This window comes from Pinus tabuliformis, chromosome 9 (assembly GCF_031772625.1).
Source record: "Pinus tabuliformis cultivar Carrire ecotype Pingquan chromosome 9, CPIR1, whole genome shotgun sequence".
Lineage (NCBI taxonomy): Eukaryota > Viridiplantae > Streptophyta > Pinopsida > Pinales > Pinaceae > Pinus > Pinus tabuliformis.
The window spans coordinates 1,943,969,638-1,943,990,430 of NC_142307.1; the positions used below are offsets into that span (position 1 = coordinate 1,943,969,638).

The window sequence follows — 20,793 nt, forward strand, 5'->3', positions numbered from 1 at the left end:
GCAGCACTTGCATAATAATACCACCATTTGAACTAACACATTTTATCAATATTAAGTCTCATCAAAAAGCCTGACTGAGTCCAAATTACAGGACCAAAATATTGTTAGCAAGACAAACACGAACGCCACCATCTCCAAAAGGTCAATGAAATTTGATCAAATTGGGAATAAGGAAAAACATAAATGATTTTGTAATGGAAGGGTAGCCGAAACAAACATCCCACCCATCATCAAATGACCCCACAGAAAAATTTTGACAGAAAAAGGAATCGTTACTATAAGTGCCACCATCACACTAGGAGATCGAAGTTTGACCAAAATGGGAATAAGGAAAACACGAGAAGAAAGGGTAACTAAAAAAGACAATCCACCCACCTTCGAATGTTTCACAGAAATATTCACACAGAAGGAATTCTTATAATTTGGTCAGCTGCGGCTATGCATTTTTGCACCTTGAAACATGAAATTGAATTTTACTCGAGAATCTTTGATTTTTAGGTACACTGTACTTTGAGAACCATTTGTCTTTCAAATTTGTTTTGAACCCCAAAACCTAAATTTGTAATCAGAGGTCTCTATATTACAAGAATCTCTCATTTACAAATGCTGTCTATTTATAAACTTGCTTTTGAACACAAATGATAAAACAATCGCTGAAAGTTTGTGTTCCGTTGGCATGCATTTTTATAGACTTTACAAATGCCATTCCAGTCAAGTAGTGCCTCAAACCATGAGTCTATTTACTATCCCTGGAAACCACACAAGTACCTTTCATAACAATTTTAATTTGTACCCTTGGAGATTACACTTTAGTTCTCATCCCCCACACTTGCAAGGACATGCTTCTTTTCCTGTGTAATTAACTCATTTATCTGGTAACATGCTCCAATTCTGTTCACAGTTCCTTGAGTTCACTGTATGCTACATTGCTTTCTATTGTTTCCGTTGTAGCACTTACATCAAAAGAGATGCCATTCATGGGTGTTTCCAATGGTTGAGATTCTTCTATCTGAACTGACAAATTTGATTGCACTGGCGTTTTCTCCTCAACATAATCTTCTGAATCACTCAATGGCAACGAGAACCAAGGTTTGGAAATAGCGTGATACTGGTCAGTGAAAGAATCATCACCTGTGTCAAACTGTCGTTTCTGCTGCAATGTATCTTCTGTTTCGTTCTCTTCTATCTCTTTGAGTATCTGTTGTTTTGATAGTTTAAACCTTTTCATATTCCCTGAAATGACAATAAGGTAGTGGTTAAATGGATGCTTCATGTACGATCCATCAATGGTGGAAAAATGTAAATTTGTACGACACTCCTAGTAAAAGTTGTTCAAATGATGTACGTGATCTGATTGGATTTTGAAAAATCAAAATGGCTAAGTTATTAATTCTTCGGTTAATATTGTGCTTAAGAACCTCCGGCTTTTCATGCGTGATGTATACCTAATGACATCGCAGAGTGCTGAGGTGGGGAGATGATGCTTGTCGGAAAGTGATTGGATCAATTCTAATGTGTAGTCCCCCTGACCCAGCTTGGCAGCCCTGAAGGCCAGGCCTTCGTAGCAGAGGTTCAATGGGGTTACCCAAGTCCACAATGGGGAAGGTCCATCAATAAACCTAGTAGCATGTAACAAACAGACCCTGTTTGTATTGAAGAAATTTATTTTTATAGCAGATATATTGATTTTTTGGAATGAATAAGAATGACGATTATACAACAGCCCTCTTGATGGTTTACTTCCAGCATTGATCGATCATGTGCCACTTGACCTTTCATTTAATTAATTAATTTATTATTATTTAGGTTTATTATTATGCTTATAACATTGTTTCCCTTTTAAAAAATGCTTTGTCCTCAAAACATAGCAAACAAGATTTTCTCTGGTTAGACACATTTCCATGGTGAAATGAAGTTTATTTGTTTTAATGGGTTTGACTTCATTTAGAGCAGAAGTTTCAACACCGTATAAATTCCATTCAACACCATATAATTTATAATTTATATTGTTGTCCTTGCCAATTAAATTCCATGAAGTGTTCATGAAGGCTTATAATTAATAATATAATATAATTTCTCAACTGCTCAACCATTCCGCACCTAGCACTAAATTGAAACCTTATGACATTTTGCTACTTCTTCAACCATAGAAAAAGTCCATTAACAACTGTCACGATGAGGTCTTTAGTGGGTTACACAAAAAGGTTGGGTTGTTTAACAACAACGTCTATACAATTGTCAGCACTGCCATATCTACAATTATTGCGACATTGCAATTTTTTTATAGCTCCTTTAAACTTCAGTCTTAGGTTGTGGTTGCCCTATGATAGTTATTGGTGGAACTATAAGGTTGCTTTCATTTTTTCTTAAAGACGGGATACTCTCCTTTGTGAGATGGGTGGAATGTATTTTGAAATGGATGGTTGTCAGTGGTCTTTTGGAGAAATTATTTTTCGTCGACGTTTGTTGTCTTCATTTCTATTTGGCTAGGCACATTAGATTGAAGCTAGTGATGCCTTTTGTTGTTCGATCATGGTTTGAGATTGTATGTTATATTGATTTCATCATCTGGGTTATGTTCTTCTACTTGCCTTCCATCAACTATTTTATAGTAGTGTAATCACATGTCTTTACATCTATGCCCCAGTGTCCATTTTTTCCCACACTTACGATAATTATTTTCTTTCTTTTTCCTTCTCTATGAGTTACTAATGGATGTGTCTGAATCCTTTGTGAGTATTTAATTTCTTATTGTGGCATCTATGCCCTCGCATCTCCACAATATCTACATTTGTTTATTCACTTCTTATCTGAGTCTTGTTGCAGATTTTCATCTTCTCTAGTGAATGATGGCTGCTTGTTATTTTGATCAATTAATTTCGCCACGTGTCTAGCATCCTCAATTGTTCTAGGGTTCCATAGCTTTATTTCACTGCGAATGTAATCCTTCAATCTACAAATGTACATTTTTAGCAATTGTTCATTTCCGAATTCATTTTGTCTTGTGGCCAAAACTTCCTATTCGTGTGTGTAGTCATTCATGTTTCCCTTCTATGAACAAATTTATTGTACAAGTCATCGTCTTCCTTGTCATGGAACACTTTTAATCGGAAAGCTACGAAACTTTGCCAATGTTGAAATTTGGTACCGGAGGACAGGTGGTTCCCTAAGGCTTTGATCTTTGGCCTAGGGAAAAGTGTCCAAAAGAATTTAATTTTTTCTCTTAAAGTGACTTTATAATTTTTATAAAGTCAAATCTAATTTAAAAGTGACTTTAAGTGATAAAGTTACTAAAGTCTAATTTTAAAGCGACTTTATTAAAGTCAATGTAAAATTAGAAAGGAAAAGTGACTTTGGAAATAAATGACTAAGTGGGTCTTTATTAAAGTGGGGTGAATTAAAAAATAGAAAGTGAGATTTAAATGAGCATTTAATCTCAGCCCTAGATCTCAATCTATTTCAGCCATTGGATTTAGCAATCACCCAAAAGTCACTTAGGGTTAGATTAAAGGAGGAAAAGGTCATTCAATTCTTTCATGAGCAGATTGAGAAAAGGAGAGCAAGAGAACCAGGGAGATTTCTGGACAGTGAGGAGAAGTTCGAGGAGGATAGGACCTTTAGGAGATCACGGGAGTTAGAGTATCTGGATCAGCCAGACCCTCAACAGCAGTTGATTCAGTCGCAGGGATCATGTGGGCAGGGATCAGGAGGATCCGGAGGTACATCTATGAGGATGTCAGGTCTGTCAGTGAGCAGTGGCTCGCCGAGCCAGAGGGGTGGTGCTCCGGGCAGCATGCAGTTCACTAGGGAGTCCACTGATGGACAGTTCGCACGGTACCTCAGCTTCTACAGGTTCAGGTGCAGGCAGGAGGACAGCAGACAGACAATCAGGAGTTCAGGCTCCTGATGATGATGAGGAGGAGGAGTTTCATTCTCCTATGGGAGAAGTGCGCTCAGGGAAGAGAAAGCCCAAGTGGCTTCAAAAACACCTTGAGAGATGCCACATATGTTGCTGAGCCTAAGAGGCCGGTCAGAGAGAGCAAACCACCTGAGAGGTTTTGTAGCTATATGGCAATGGCTACCAGCATCCTTGACTCTGAGCCTTCTAGCTATGAGGAGGCAGCTAGCCAGCAGGTCTGGAGAGAGGCCATGCAGGAGGAGTATTCTTCTATCATGAAGAATGATGTTTGGGAGGTGGTGCCGAGGCCTGAAGGCAAATCCGTGGTTACTTCCAGATGGCTTTACAAGGTAAAGCATGCTGCAGATGGCAACATTGAGAAATTCAAAGCAAGGTTTGTGGCTAGAGGGTTCTCCCAGGTAGAGAGAGTTGATTATAAGGAGACCTTCGCTCCCGTCTCGATATACTTCGATCTGCTCCATTATATCGATAGCAGCAGAGATGGGTTGGAAAATCCACCAAATGGATGTGAAGACTGCATTTCTCAATGGCTTCATACAGGAGGAGGTGTACATTGAGCAGCCACATGGCTTTGAGGTGCATGGGAAGGAGTCCCATGTGTGCAGACTGAAGAAGGCCCTTTATGGCCTGAAGCAAGCTCCCAGAGCTAGGTACTCCAAGATAGATACATACTTGCAGGGGTTGGGTTTCACCAAGAGTGAGGCATATCCGAACCTTTACTTTATTGTGATAGCTGAGGAGCCTCTCATTCTGGTGTTGTATGTGGATGACTTGGTCATTATAGGTGCAGAGAGACTCATAGAGCACTGCAAGAGAGATCTTGCGGCGGAGATTGAGATGAAGGACATCGGCTTGATGCATTACTTTTTGGGTTTGGAGGTGCGGCAGGAGGAGGGGCATTTCTTCCTGGGGCAGAGGAAGTATATTGTGGACATCCTTGGCAGATTCCACATGGAGGATTGTAGACCCATGTCGACACCGATGATCACCAACTGGAAGAAACTTCATGCTTCAGATTCCAAATTGATGGATCCCACATTGTACACGCAGTTGATTGGTTCTTTGATGTATTTGGTCAACACTAGACCAGATATTTGTTTTGCAATCAACACAATGAGTCAGTTTATGTGTGAGCCTAGGAAGGTTCACTGGGTGGCTGCAAAACACATTTTGCGGTACTTGCAAGGGACAGTGGATTATGGTCTGGACTACAGGCAGGGGGATGGAGTGAGATTGACTGGTTATACTGATTCTGATTGGGCAGGTTGTGCTTTTGATAGGAAGAGCACTTCAGAGTGCTGTTTTGGGTTGGGTTCGGCAGTAGTGTCATGGTTCAGCCAGAAGCAGCAGTCAATAGCATTGAGTTCAACGGAAGCAGAGTATATGGCAGCCAGTCTAGCTAGTTGTGAGGCCATCTGGCTTCGCAAGATGTTGTTTGGCTTATTTGGTCAGCCGTTGAGACCTTCAGTGATTTACTGTGATAATCAGAGTTGCATTAAACTCACAGAGAATCCAGTATTTCATGACAGGTCAAAGCATATCGGGATCAAATATCATTTCATCAGAGACTGTGTTCAGAAGGGCGCTGTGAAGCTTGAGTATATTCCCACTGATGAGCAGGTTGCAGATATTCTTACCAAAGCCTTACCACGGGGCAAGCATGACTACTTCAAAGACAAGATGGGTGTGGTGAGGAACACCTTCCTCGGTAAGAGGGAGTGTTGAAATTTGGTACCGGAGGACAGGTGGTTCCCTAAGGCTTTGATCTTTGGCCTAGGGAAAAGTGTCCAAAAGAATTTAATTTTTTTTTCCTAAAGTGACTTTATAATTTTTATAAAGTCAAATCTAATTTAAAAGTGACTTTAAGTGATAAAGTTACTAAAGTCTAATTTTAAAGTGACTTTATTAAAGTCAATGTAAAATTAGAAAGGAAAAGTGACTTTGGAAATAAATGACTAAGTGGGTCTTTATTAAAGTGGGGTGAATTAAAAAAATAGAAAGTGAGATTTAAATAAGCATTTAATCTCAGCCCTAGATCTCAATCTATTTCAGCCATTGGATTTAGAGATCATCCAAAAGTCACTTAGGGTTAGATTAAAGGAGGAAAATGAGGAAAAGGTCATTCAATTCTTTCATGAGCAGACTGAGAGAAGGAGAGCAAGAGAGCCAGGGAGATTTCTAGACAGTGAGGAGAAGGAGGCTGCAAGTCCATACAGCAGAGTTTCAGCAGCGGAGTTTCAACAAGGCGGAGTTTCAGTAACGTTGAGTTTTGGCAAGTCTGTACAACGGAGTTTCAGTAGGGCAGAGTTTCAGCAAGGTTGAGTTTCAGCAAGTCTGTACAGCGGAGTTTCAGCAGGGCGAAGTTTCAGCAAGGCTGAGTTTCAGCAAGTCTGTACAGCGGAGTTTCAGCAGGGTGGAGTTTCAGCAAGGCTGAGTTTCAGCAAGTCTGTACAGCGGAGTTTCAGCAAAGCTGTGTTTTAGCAAGTCTGTACAGCGGAGTTTCAGCAAGGCGGAGTTTTAGCAAGGCTGAGTTTCAGCGAGTCTGTACAGCGGAGTTTCAGCAGAGCGGAGTTTCAGCAGAGCGGAGTTTCAGCAACGCTGAGTTTCAGCGAGTCTGTACAGCGGAGTTTCAGCAGGGCAGAGTTTCAGCAAGGCTGAGTTTCAGCAAGTCTGTACAGCGGAGTTTCAGCAGGGCGGAGTTTCAGCAAGGCTGAGTTTCAGCAAGTCTGTACAGCGGAGTTTCAGCAGGGCGGAGTTTCAGCAAGGCTGAGTTTCAGCAAGTCTGTACAGCGGAGTTTCAGCAAAGCGGAGTTTCAGCAAGTCTGTACAGCGGAGTTTCAGCAGGGCGGAGTTTCAGCAAGGCTGAGTTTCAGCAAGTCTGTACAGCGGAGTTTCAGCAAGGCTGAGATAAGTTGTAAAAGTTTGCTTGCTGATTTTTGCTGAATATTTCTCTTACTGTAAAAAGCATTTTCCAAAAATAAAAGAAGCTTTCGAACTGGTTTTCCCCAAGAGTTGTAAGGGGTCTTTCCAAGGTCACCTTGACCAAAAATCACTGTGTTTAAATGTGTTGAATGGCTGTTTGTATGTGCTGATTTTATATTTCTGCATTTTCCAGCATTCTGTAAAATTTCCAGAATTTGTGTTTTCAACAAAATTTATTTTTCCAGCTTGTTAAATGTATGGATATGGAAAAGGGCATTTAACTATATGGGAGAAATAAGGTGAAACTGAAAACCGGGGTGGAAAATGAGAAATGTTTTACAGCCAATGAAAAGAACAAGCATAACATTTTTTCATCCACCATAAAGACCAAATGTAAACTTCCTCTTCTAAGTTATTGGAGGCCATCATTAATTTTTTTCTTTCATCCAATGAGGGGTTCAATTCTAAAATTCCTTCCATTTTGTTGGCCCATACAATTGCTCCTCTATGTTCTTTACCATTATATTTCAGTAATTACTTTTTAATTTGTTGATAATCTCTATATGGAACTATTGTGTGATACTGCCTATAAAAAATCACTTTAGGTGTTTCTTGATATCCTTGATCATTTGTATTTTGTGATTCTTGACTTGATGTTGGTATCCACAAGCTAAGGGTTTTGCAATTAATGTGTCTAGCCTTTCAGTTAGTTGGTCAATTCTTTTGCCCTAGAAGTTAAGTATTCTTGTTGTCATTTCTCATTCTCCATGCAATTTTCCATCAATTCTCAACATTTTCTATCAACTTGTCAAATCTATCTCCTTTTGCTATTAATTTATTAATTTTCCCTATTAACATTCTTTGTCCTTCAACCTACTTCGTATGCACCTTTTCAACGTTGTCGAGACGATGTCTTAGACTATTGACCCATTTTTATATCAGTTAACATCTGCAAGTATATCTTCATTCTTTTCTTTCTTGATTCCATTTTTTATTTTATTTTTATTTTTTAAAAATTTACAATATTTTATAAGGTGAATTTTATGAAAAGTCTTTCGGTAGAAATCACATAAGAGAAATTTTTGGCCGACGCGTTTCGAACCAACAAGTGTGATTCATCATCAGCACTAGATGAAGAGGTAGACCATGGCAAAGGCTTAAATAAAGAGCAATGTAGAGACCATAATCTCAAGTAACGGCTATTTTTGAACAATAATATTTAAATTATTAATTTATTTAAAAAAAAACAAATGTTATTAAGTAATGACTATATTAGACGACTAGTTTTTGAAAAATAATATTTAAATTATGATATTAATTTATTAAAAACAAATATTATTTAGTAACGGCTATATTAAACGGTTAGTTTTTGAAAAATAATATTTAAATTAACTTATTAAAATCAAATATTATTAAAAATTATATTAATGGGAAATAATCGAAAAAAAAACTAACAAGAATAAAAAAAATCAAGTCAAACTCCAAACAAGGAGGGAAATCAAACTATTTTGTAGCAACCTTTTGAGCGTGAAAATGATGCAAGTGGGTATGCCATTGGGGAAATCCTTATGCAAGTAGGAATACCAGTTCACTACCATCTAGAGTCATTACATGGGGCAGTGCTCAACTACCCTGGTTATGATAAGGAACTATTTGCCCTAGTTCACTTGTCATCCAACATCCCTATGATGATCTATAGATAGCTAGCCTCAAAGGCCCTCCATTTACTCTCCAATTAGTGCTTTGACATCGAACTTACTCATCAAATGAAGATGGGTCATATATTATAAGATATGTTAACCAGTTTTATAATCAAGTGCTTTCATTTAATATTTAAGGGCATTCTAGTATGGATGACAAGTTGAATTGGATGATATACCACTTTTGGTTGCATCCATGTTCTCATGCTTCACCGTGGTGGTTATCCCTTGCCCCTAGTCCAATGTGACCTTCCTTTAGGCCTTTCTTTCCACTATCCAACAATGGAAGAAATACAAGGCACTGATTGATGTTGCATGTCCATAGTAACCCACACTTAACATTTTCCAAGTTTCGCTTCTACCCACATCCCATGTTGCGGTTGATTGTTATCTATTACTAGTATTGGTTCCCTGTTTTCCTCATTCTTGAGTAGGGGCTTGAAAACTTTGTTGTAGGAGGTTGATGCAGCGAAAAGAAAACAAAAAGAATTAGCCATGATGATAAAATGCAAAAAAATAAAATATAAAAATGGGTGGGGTATAATAAAAAGCATGGACAAAATCCTAGCCTGAGCTCTATTCCCCTCATTAGTCCTCACCTAGTTCCTGGTTGATGCATGAACAATCAAAATGAAAGGATCTTTGATATCCCAACCCAAATGAACAATAAGTTGCTTCATCTCTAAGGGGTAAACGATGCATGAATGAAAGTTTGCAACCCAAGCTATGCAAGAAAAGAAATCAATGAAGAAACAAGTGCACAAGAGTTGTGGTAAAAAAAAGCCAATGAAAGGGGTGACTCAAGTTCCACGATTGCCCCCTCTTCACATTATAACACTCAAGAATGATCGAATTTCATAATCGGTACAAAGATGGTGGCATCCTCCATGAAGTAAACTCCCAGCATACAATTATCCACTTGCACTTGTTGATTGATGCGCTGACCTAAAAATTGTTCCTTTCCTTAGAGTTGGAAGAACTTAATAGGGCCTTTGGATAACCCTCCCATAACTAAGCATGTTAACTTGTTTACAAACCCTAAGCTAGAAAAACATTTGAAAATGATGCTTGTGTGAAGTACTTTGGCGCCTTTTGCATTAGATATGGCCCACTCTGATGCTCTTATGGTTATTTTACCTATAATGATGACTTCACTTAATTTTGAGGGTATGTTTCAACTACTTGCTCCCAAGTATAATTTCCATCCCTTGAGGGATTGTTTGAGACTTCTCCAACAAAGAAAACCTCCAACCCCACTTGATGACCCTTCTAAGTACTATAGCTAGGATTTTGACCACTTTATGAGGAGCATTGACCTTGGGATATATCCAATGTTGAAATTCTAGTGTAGCTAGGACTAGAATAGCTTTTCACAATTAATAACTACTTCTATTGATGCAATCAATACCTTCTTTATACTTTAATCAACAAGTAGCTATACATGAAAAACTTTAACCATTAAAATCTTCAACAAGAGCAATAAATAGAGATCACAATGAACAATAAACGATAAGAGACAAGAGACAACGGGATTAGGCTCATAGCCAGGGCAAAACCCACAAGGGGAAACCCAAAATCCTTTCCTTAAGAGAGAAAGATTTTTTCCATCAAAAGCACATCAAAATGTTCCTACAAATCCAAATTAATCTTCAACAAGAAATACCAATCAAAGTTTGTCTACGTAGAGAGAGATTCAACTTCAAATCAGCTTCATTGGACTTCACAATTAGGCTGAAGATCAGTCATGTGATCACTATAACAAGAAGCTGAAATGTAGTCCTTAAGCCACCACAAAAAACTCATTGAACAGTCACAAAAACTCGACCCAAAACCCACGGTCAACTCAGGTCAGCGTCACATCAAAAGAGCAAAACTGCAGCCAGTGAAAGTCAAGGTCCTTCTAAAGTCTTCACCTCCAAAATGAACAGAACAAAAGTCAATTTGATGCCCAAGTCAATTGTAATCAACGAGCCTTAAAGAGATAGATAACATAGCTAAAAGAAAATCCTATTCTGAACTTCACATGTGTGAATAAGCTCTGAAGTAGTAGACCGAACTTGTTGAGTTGATGATAATAAAAATGAGAGCCAACGAGCACATATTTATATGAGTCATGTGTGGGCTAATTAGCCCTAATGGGGCCGACATGTAGGTTTCTTGAAGCCGACTTTTAGGAGACGACAAATTAAATTCTTCTTCATGTTTTGCAATGAAAATTGCCAACCATAGCTACATTATTTTTCAACACTCCCTCTTAGCTAGGGAGGTAGTTTTTCATTCTCTCTCAAAATCAATCTTCCTGACCAATTCATAGGTCTCACAACCCACAACCTAAGGAAGATAACACAATCCAAGTTTCTCTCTCTCTCAAACTTGTCATAAGATACATAGCATCCATCTCACAACATCTCCCCGACCACGAGGTCTCATGGCACACAGCCTAAGTGAGGAACCAACAAAGCATATCCTAGACCACAAGGTCTTACGGCACATAGCCTACAGGAGGAATACATCTCTTGGACCACAAGGTCTCATGGCACATAGCCTACAGGAGGAATACATCTCCAGGACCACAAGGTCTCACGCACACAGCCTACACGAGAATGATCAATACATCTCCCGCACAAGAATGTCTAACGGCACACATCCTATATGAGGAATAAATCTCCTAGACCACAAGGTATCACGACACACAATGTACAAGAGGAATCATCAATACATCTCCTGGACAACAATGTCTCACGGCACATGGCCTATAGGTGGAATACATCTCCCGGACCACAAGGTCTAACAGCACACAAACTACAGGAGGAATCATCAATTCAGCTCCCGGACAACAATGTCTCATGGCACACAGCCTACAAGAGGAATACATCTCTTGAACCACAAGGTCTCACAACACACAACCTCTAGGAGGAATCATCAATACATCTCCCTGACAACAATGTCTCACAACACACAACCTACAGGAGGAATACATCTCCCAGACCACAAGGTCTTACGGCACACAGGATATAGGAGGAATCATCAATACATCTCCCAGAAAATAATGTCTCATGGCACACAGCCTACAAGAGGAATACATCTCTCAGACCACAAAGTCTCATGGCACACAAAAAACAAGAGATGGTTCATAATATGATGCTATGTAATGCTCCCTCTTCAAGGGGATTCTCAGTCATTCCAATTTCTTCATATCAACAATCAATTCAACATCAAAAATGTAGCCATGGTGGATCTCAGTACTTAATCATTTCAGCAAACAACAATATTCAATTGTTCATTTTGCTTCAACTAAGGCTTCTCTCATCAACTAACAGCAGACAATAATAGACATTAGCATCAGCTTTTCTCAAAAGCAATCATTGGCAACCATAGAAGAGTCCAATAACAAGTGGCTTCCCATAGAAGCAAATATCAGTATCAATAGTCGAACCTAGTGGATAATAAGTGGTTTTTCACAGAAACAAGCATAGAATCTAGCAGACCATAATCGAATCCAAAGAATAATGCCTTCAACGAAAACAAACATCATCAGATAGATGAAAGAAACATTCAATATCAGAGTCTTGCAACTTCTTCAAATCATTCATCGAGGAGATGTCGATAGACTTGCAGTCCATTGTGCCAAGCATATCACTAGGTTCATGCCACAAAAGCAGCTCCCTCTTACACAAAAGTCCTCTACATAGTTGAAAAGTTACGAGCTCATTTTAGCATATCTAGATCATCATCGGTATTCAAAACTTCTAATCATCGTCATAGAAATGCGCTTCAATCAGGCTAATCTTGTTTGCTCCCTCTGAGTACAGAGCCTATCACGAATCTTTTTGTCACATTGTTCTTCCAATATTTGTAATGATTTTCCTCACCTTGGCAGTCTTCATTATGTACCTGCAATCCTCATGAGGAGGCTATGGAACAACAAGAACAACCAAACAAACCAAGAGACTCATAATGAAACAATCAAGATAATACTTATCTTTTGAGAGTGTGTCAAGTCCCTCTTGATCTTGGCCTTCTCTGATCGAGTCAATCTCATCACATTATAAAGGAGTCCATACCATCATCAAAGAGTTCACAAGGAGTCCATCATCCACATCTTCACATCAACATCAACGAAGAGTTCACATCCACATTATCAAGGTGTTCACATCATCATCAACAAAGAGTTCAGATCAAGGAGTCTGCAACATCAAAGAGTTCATCATCATATTAACAAGATATCAAATCTTCTTAAACAAAAGCAATTTGGTCCAGGGTTTGATTCATAAGCCCTAGGCTTTCTTTTCCAAAACCCTACCCAAGGTTTACAAAACAATCCAATGTTAGTAATAATTAAAACAAAGAAATACAAGATACTTATCTTTTTGAGATCGTAGCAAGTTCGCCTTGATCTTCTACAAATCAGCCTTATTACCAAGATGTCAACTCATTCAGGAGCTAGGGAAGTAATTAATCCACAGGCCCAGGGTTTTTCATTTGCAGCTCCTTTTGACTTGATAGGGTTTTAATCCCAAACCCTAACGCTTATTCTTCATCGATCATTCTTGCATTCTTCATCATTTTTAACAAAGGCAATCCTAGGGTTTTACAAACCCTAGGAATTTCTTGTTCAAACCCTTAGAGATCTGCAAGTCTTCAGCCAAAACATGAAACCAAAAACAGTCCTTTCAATTAAAGACTTATAGTGGAGCTATAGGTCAGTTATTTAGCAATGAGTATCGTCCTTCTTCTGCTCGAAAATTTATATGGGGCACTGTTTTTGAGGTTCTTGACTTCAAGGAGTATTCCTATACTCGACTTTCTTTCTTCCACACAATTCATGTAATCAAATTCCTCAGAGGTGTAAGGTAACTTGGAGCCTAGACTTGTCACAGATCCTGCATACTACAGTGATTGCTCATGATAGACTCGGTTCTTCTTGTTAATGCAACACATCCTCAAAGATGATTGTAATTCTTTTTGGATTACACCGATCACATATTGTTGAAATTACTACCATATTGACATATACCATCACTGTAGGATATACTTAGTCCCATATACTGTCCAAGTTTCATTATCATATCAAGTTATTGTCAAGTCAATCAATGTTGCATCATACCATTAACATATCAAACATATGTTTGAGAACTTATACATAAGAATTATTATATCAAGAGTACTATCATATATCATCAAAATCACACCCAAATTATACATATTTCGATCACTGTTACTCATGCAAGCATTGTGTACATATTACATACCCCTCAATTTGTATTAAATGTGTCTCTCATAGCATGTCCTAGATGTATTGTAACAATTTGAATGGACTGTAACAGCTCGGATCTTGACAGGGCATAACTCAGGTCACAGTCATATTACTGTTTGCCATGTCATACATATTGTCTGCCATGTCACACATACCATAAGGGTGTTTGCCATGTCATATATACTGTCTACCATGTCATACATACCAACCAAGGTTACTTGGGAGCGGGAGCGAAAATGGGGAGCAAGAGTGAAAACGGGAGCGGGAATGACATTTTCAAAGCTCCCGGTATGGGAGCGAATCCCGGAGCGCTTTTTATAATATATATATATATATATATATAGTTTTTATATTTTGATGCATATATATCAACAAAAACATGTAGAAGATGAATTAGATATAAAAAACATAGATTGAACCATATAACAAAAATCATCTAGAAGTTATAATCTTCATCAACCATGTCCACAAGTTAGTAACATAATAACATACAACATATTGAGTCTCATGATTCATCAATCTTAAAGTTTCAAGCTTTCAAAATTCAATATATAACATTTATCATCATTGATCACCAAAAGTTGTACTTGTAAGCAGCGTAACCATTACAATAAATAATATCTAACATGAAATGAAATTATTGTTTTGAGGCTTCTGCGATTTGTACTTTGTGTAGAGTTTTCTTCCGGAATTATCACATCCATAATTGTTGGAATCGATAATTCCGGATGAAATGAAATGTCATAAAATGAAATGAAATGAAACAACTTTCAACTTTCATGAAGCATCATATACATAATTCATTACCAATGAGTTATAATTGCCAATTTCAAACTTAAATTGTCATATATTGTTTAGAAAAAATATCATAATAAATATGAAGGAGTCAATAGTTATAAAAACTACTGGAAACTAGAAAAGACAAGTACATCTATTATCTATTGTTAATGCTTGGGCCTCTTGCCACCACAAGAAATGTCTAATTTTTAGTCTTGTTGGAAAATCACGATCTTTATCATTAATATCACCCTCTAAGCATTAATATCCAAAAGTATCTTTGTCATTACCTTTGGATCTGTATAGGGTTCTTTGTCATTAATATCACCCTTTAAGCATTAACATAAGATAGAAAAAGCATAGCATGTCAAGTCAAGATTTTGTTTGAGTGATGCGTACATTTTTAGGAGGGTCAAGATAAAGGAGTTTGACAACCAATGTCGCTAACATCAAGGTACATAGAGGGATTGGTGCTCTTGATTAAATACGAGTTCCATACCCTAATACATGACAAAATCCAATGGAAACATTACAATCCCTCCAATCCTGAAATCCTGAAAAACTGATAAGTCTGCTGGATTTTGAATGAAATCTAAAATTCTACTTTCTCCATATGAAATCCAATGAGGTCGGAACCACTCTTAAACATCTTGAGTCATTTCATGGTAATGTTAAAAATTTAAGTAAAAGGATGAAAATGAAGATTAAGGAGAATCTCACATTTACATTAAGAATTTAACATTACCATGAATCACATATCAATACTAGGGCCATAGGCTTGATCATTAGGCTGCCCCACTCAAAACTTATTTGTTTCTTTGAAAAAAAAAATGCATTTGGAATATTACTTAAAAAAAAAATTGCAAAAAAGACTAAACGCTCCTAAAAAGGCAAGGAGCGTTTTTTTTTTAGGGAGCGTTTTTGGGAGCGCGCTCCCAAGGCGCTCCGGAGCCGCTCCCGCTTGAAGCGTGAATTGGGAGCAGGAGTGAGAAGCGGGGGCTCCCCCGCAACCCTGATACCAAAGGTGTCTGCCATATCATATATATACTGTCTGCCATGTCATAGACTCATACATACTATCTACCATGTCATACATACCAAGGGTGTTTGCCATGTCATATATATTGTCTGCCATGTGTGCTATATGAATCATTATTAATGACATACATACCATAAAGGTGTACACAAACTCGCATCATTACTTAGCAACTGTTATAGCAACTCAGATCATATAAATCAACCATACAATAGCAACTTTGGATCATGTACAGTGCTACAACATACTCACATACATACTCCAGCATACTTCACATCATATAATGTCATACCTTAGGAGATGGCTTGGATTATATGAATACCACTTGCATCACATACATACGCAATGTATACTTTGCAATTTGAGCACTCCATATAACATACCTTTGTCACTAGATCATATAAATTGTGTAACACATGGATCAAGCAATTGTAGCATTTGTCACCTCAGAACAACTCGGATCTTACAACAACATACTCATTGTAACATCTGGCAACTTGAAGTATACCTTTTAATAGCCCTAGTATCTAACTCGGTTCATTTTGAAGTAACTCGCATACAGAGCATCATATCATCATAAGGGAACAAAACCATATATGGAAGAACTTCAAAACCTTAGACATAGAAGTCTCCATAGAACTCAGAAGATGAACTCACATTTGGTTGTCAAAGATTAAGCCAAAAAATGCTCACATACTATCTAGAAGATGCCATGATCAAGCCTAGAAAATACAAAAAATAGAAGCCCAGAACAACTCATATTCTAGCCTAGAGATTATACACATTCTTGCCCCAGAAAGCTTATTCTTATGCCTTCATTATTATGTTGGCATTATGATTCAAGTGTTGTCCTTGATGGCAACTCACTCAGAGGCTGGTACAGGTGCTTAGAGGTTGGTACAGGTGGTACAGGTGATGGCAACTTAATCAGAGGACAGATCTGAGTATAGCAGGCCAAGACAATTCATACACGCAGGTTCGTTAAGCCCAAGTCGCGTGTACACGCAGGTTGGCTTCAGTAAAAGCGCGTGTATGTGAAAACGTACCTTTGGTCCATGGCGGTTAGTCCTTGGAAGTTGTGCCTATGGTTTTGGACCATGGCGTCTCGACGGACGTGTTGATCCCTAGTTTTGAAGTTGATGGTATTGTGTTACTATGGTTTTGGACCGTGGTATTGTAAAGGGCCTAAGGCTATATAAGGAGAAGATCATTAGGCAAATGGCGGAAGCAAGGTGCAAGAGTGTGTGAGTGATGAAGATCTGAGGAAGTGTGAGATCCAAGTGCTGGTTATGGGTTGGTGATCTGAACCAAGGTTTCACTCATGTGGAGGATGATGAATGATGGAACGAGATCTCAAGGCTTGGAATGATTATCTTCATATGGTTTGCCTGTGGATAGATCAGATCTACTGACGCATGTTTATTATTATGATCTGGGTATGTTTTGATGTCTGATATAGCTGCAGAGTTATAAGTTAAAATTTGCAGATCTGTACGCGGGTTGGATTTGGTAAAAGAGCATATACACGCAGGTTGGGTTCATCCAAGTAGCGTATACAATGTGAAGTATGATATTTGAAGATGAAGTTGGATCTGGTTGTTGTTATGTTCTCTGGTTGTTGTTGACAGGGTTACAGTGATTCAGAATTGGGTGTTTCAGTGATTGATGATGCAGGTTGTTCTACAATGATGATTGTTTCATGGATCCAGTATGAAAATGTATGAAACGTGGTCCCGGGAAGATCGTAGGCCGGCACCTACGTACTGGTAAACATATCAGCCAGTACAAGAGCCAAGGGGGTTGTAGCTCCCTTCCAGGAGCAGCTGGAAAACGAGTGAAGGTTGTAGCCTTCTGTAGGGTTGGCACCTACGTACTAGTAAATGGATCGGCTAGTACAAGAGCTATGAAGGTTGTAGCCTTCTATAGGGTTGGTACCTACGTACTAGTAAATGGATCGGCTAGTACAAGAGCTATGAGGGTTGTAGCCCTCTGCAGGTTGCAGCCTGCGTGCTGGTAAATGACTGCACCAGTGCATTGTAAAAGAAGTTTCTTATTAAAGAAGAAAGAGACGAATTGCAGCAGGTGGTTTTCACCCACATTGGGTTTCCACCTTATATCATGGTGTTCATGTGTGTGGCTCTTGTGTGATGTTCTGTTCTGTTATTCTGCACCTGTTTACTGTTAATATGCTTAATAATGATCTGATGCATTTACTGAAGATTAAGATAACTGAATTATAAGATCTCTGGATATACGCGAGTTTCATTAGACACAGTAGCGTGTACACGCGGGTTCACTTAATTGAAGTAGCGTATATGTTTCTGAGCATGAAATTGAAAAAGTTTGATTGATCTGATAATACTGATTCACCCCCCCTCTCAGTATTATTTCCAACAATTGGTATCAGAGCAGGTCCTTCAGAGAAGCTTGATCGCTTGAAGGAGATTCGTAGAACAATGGGGAAGAAAGCACGTCAGAAGAAGAAGACAGCTCAAAGGAACAATGACAACCTGCCGTTGAGTGGAAGTAAGAATTCAGATCCTGAATCACCTCAGAATGAAGATGGACAAACAAATGAAGTATCAGATCAAACCATAGATCAGCAAGATCTACCTAGCAAAAAGGAGAATGCCCTCAAAGAAGAAATCATCAAATTAGAAGATCTGTTGGAATGTGCCTCCAGAACTCGACAAATGCTGCTAGCACTGAATAAAGAGCAAGAAAATGAGATCCTCAAACTAAGGCATCAGTTGGATGAAGGAAGGAAAGCTGAAGAGACCTTGAAGAAGCAATGTCTAGACAAAGAAGAACAACATCAAGTTGAGGTAAATATCTTGAAAAGTAAATTAGAAGAAAAGGATAAACTATTACGATTTCAAGATAGTACTAAGATCTTGGATGATATTCTTAGTAGTCAAAGGTCCCCTGCTATCAAAACTGGTCTTGGTTTTCATAAGTCTATTGAAGGTGAATCTGGTTCACAAAGTAAGACAAGAATCTCTCATGCAAAATCTGAAAGGCTCTACAAGGAGATGAAAGGTCAACCTCATCAACAATCAAGGAAAGAGACTCCTCAAAGAAAATCTTTTACTCCTCCCATGAATAATGTTGAATGTTATGTATGTCATAATCTTGGACATGTTGCAGCCATATGTAGAAGAAGAAGGTTTCAAGACCATCATGCAGAAAGATCATCACATTCAAGGTACTTTAATGGATATTGCTTTTCTTGCAATATGTTTGGCCACAAAGTTGTTGATTGCTATAGGAGGAATATGAAACATGTAAGATGCTATGCATGTAACAAGTTTGGACATAAAGCAAGAGATTGCAGGAACAAAGCTCATGATAAGAGGAAATCATCAACATGCTTGAAGATATGGAAGAAGAAGGAAGTTCAGCCAGAAAGATGTGGCACAGCACAGGGTACTCAGCACAGCACAGACATAACAGACTCAGGGGGAGCTGAAGATGTAAAACTTCAGTGTTCTAATTCTCATACGCAAGTTTCATGAAGTAAATCCGCGTATATACGCGAGTTTCACACTGCAAAGTCGCGTATATTTCAGTTTGTGAAAAAGAAGTAGGGACAGACTCAGAAAAGGGGTCTGATATGATCCAGTCCAGTATATGCTCTATTGGTTAACAGTTATAGTCTGCTGAGGATGGTTGGAAATGTTTTGATACTTGTAAGATGTTAGAAGTGTTTAATCCTAACTTGATGATGATGAGATCTTGATGCTTATTACTGATGTATGCATGATCAGATCTAACTACAGATGGCACAGGCTCAGGGGGAGCATATACTTCAAATAATGCATTGTTGGCATTATGGTTAAGTCTATGAAGCTAAATGATACATCTTGTTGCTTGATCAAAGGAATGGCATTGCAGGCTGATGGTACAAATCATATATATGATGAATGATAGTCATGGTCTTGAATGAATTGCTGGTCCTAGAACTTGCATCTACTCAGGGGGAGCATGGATGGATTGATACAACTTGGAGCCCATTCAGAAACTTCAGCATGTATCTCTGTTGTGATATCTCTTTTATGGTGTCAAGGTCATGTAACGGCCTATGTTGGTTTCCCCACTATGCCTGGGATGAATAATGTAATGTTCATGTCTTATCATGAGTAAACTCTTAATGTATCTCCACATGGTTAGGTGGATGAGTCAATATTGGTATATCCCCACTAGTTTGGGTGATGAATGATGTATTGAGTCTTTTGGTGATAGGAAGGTCTTCTATGGTGTATAAGTCTTTGTTCTTCTTCAAGAACATCTTTTGCGGATCTTGCCTACAGTCAAGGGGAGCATGAACAACACAATTCAGCAAGAGCAGGATGGATAGATTGGTACACTTTGGCATACACAAAGGGGGAGCACATTTGGAGATTGCAGCAGGTACTCAGGGGGAGTATGGACAGCAGAAGGTATACCAAAGAAGAGGATATCTTGGTACGCCCTTTGCCCTTGATGTCAAAGGGGGAGAGTGACTTGGTGTGGTGGTTGCCATCAAGTCCAAAGGGGGAGATTGTTGGCATTATGATTCAAGTGTTGTCCTTGATGGCAACTCACTCAGAGGCTGGTACAGGTGCTCAGAGGTTGGTACAGGTGGTACAGGTGATGGCAACTTAATCAGAGGACAGATCTGAGTATAGCAGGCCAAGACAATTCATACACGCAGGTTCGTTAAGCCCAAGTCGCGTGTACACGCAGGTTGGCTTCAGTAAAAGCGCGTGTATGTGAAAACGTACCTTTGGTCCATGGCGGTTAGTCCTTGGAAGTTGTGCCTATGGTTTTGGACCATGGCGTCTCGACGGACGTGTTGATCCCTAGTTTTGAAGTTGATGGTATTGTGTTACTATGGTTTTGGACTGTGGTATTGTAAAGGGCCTAAGGCTATATAAGGAGAAGATCATTAGGCAAATGGCGGAAGCAAGGTGCAAGAGTGTGTGAGTGATGAAGATCTGAGGAAGTGTGAGATCCAAGTGCTGGTTATGGGTTGGTGATCTGAACCAAGGTTTCACTCATGTGGAGGATGATGAATGATGGAACGAGATCTCAAGGCTTGGAATGATTATCTTCATATGGTTTGCCTGTGGATAGATCAGATCTACTGACGCATGTTTATTATTATGATCTGGGTATGTTTTGATGTCTGATATAGCTGCAG

General features: G+C 38.8%; 1 protein-coding gene across 1 annotated transcript in view; it reads right to left on the bottom strand.

Moving 5' to 3' along the window:
- Positions 1-520: 520 nt before the first annotated feature.
- Positions 521-20,793, bottom strand: part of LOC149156748 (uncharacterized) — a 79,685-nt gene continuing 59,412 nt past the window's right edge. Inside the window, exon 2 of the mRNA XM_089445204.1 lies at positions 521-1,233. Within this exon, the coding sequence (XP_089301330.1) occupies positions 896-1,233 (338 nt within the window). The 3' untranslated portion in view covers positions 521-895. The remainder of the gene's footprint in view (positions 1,234-20,793) is intronic.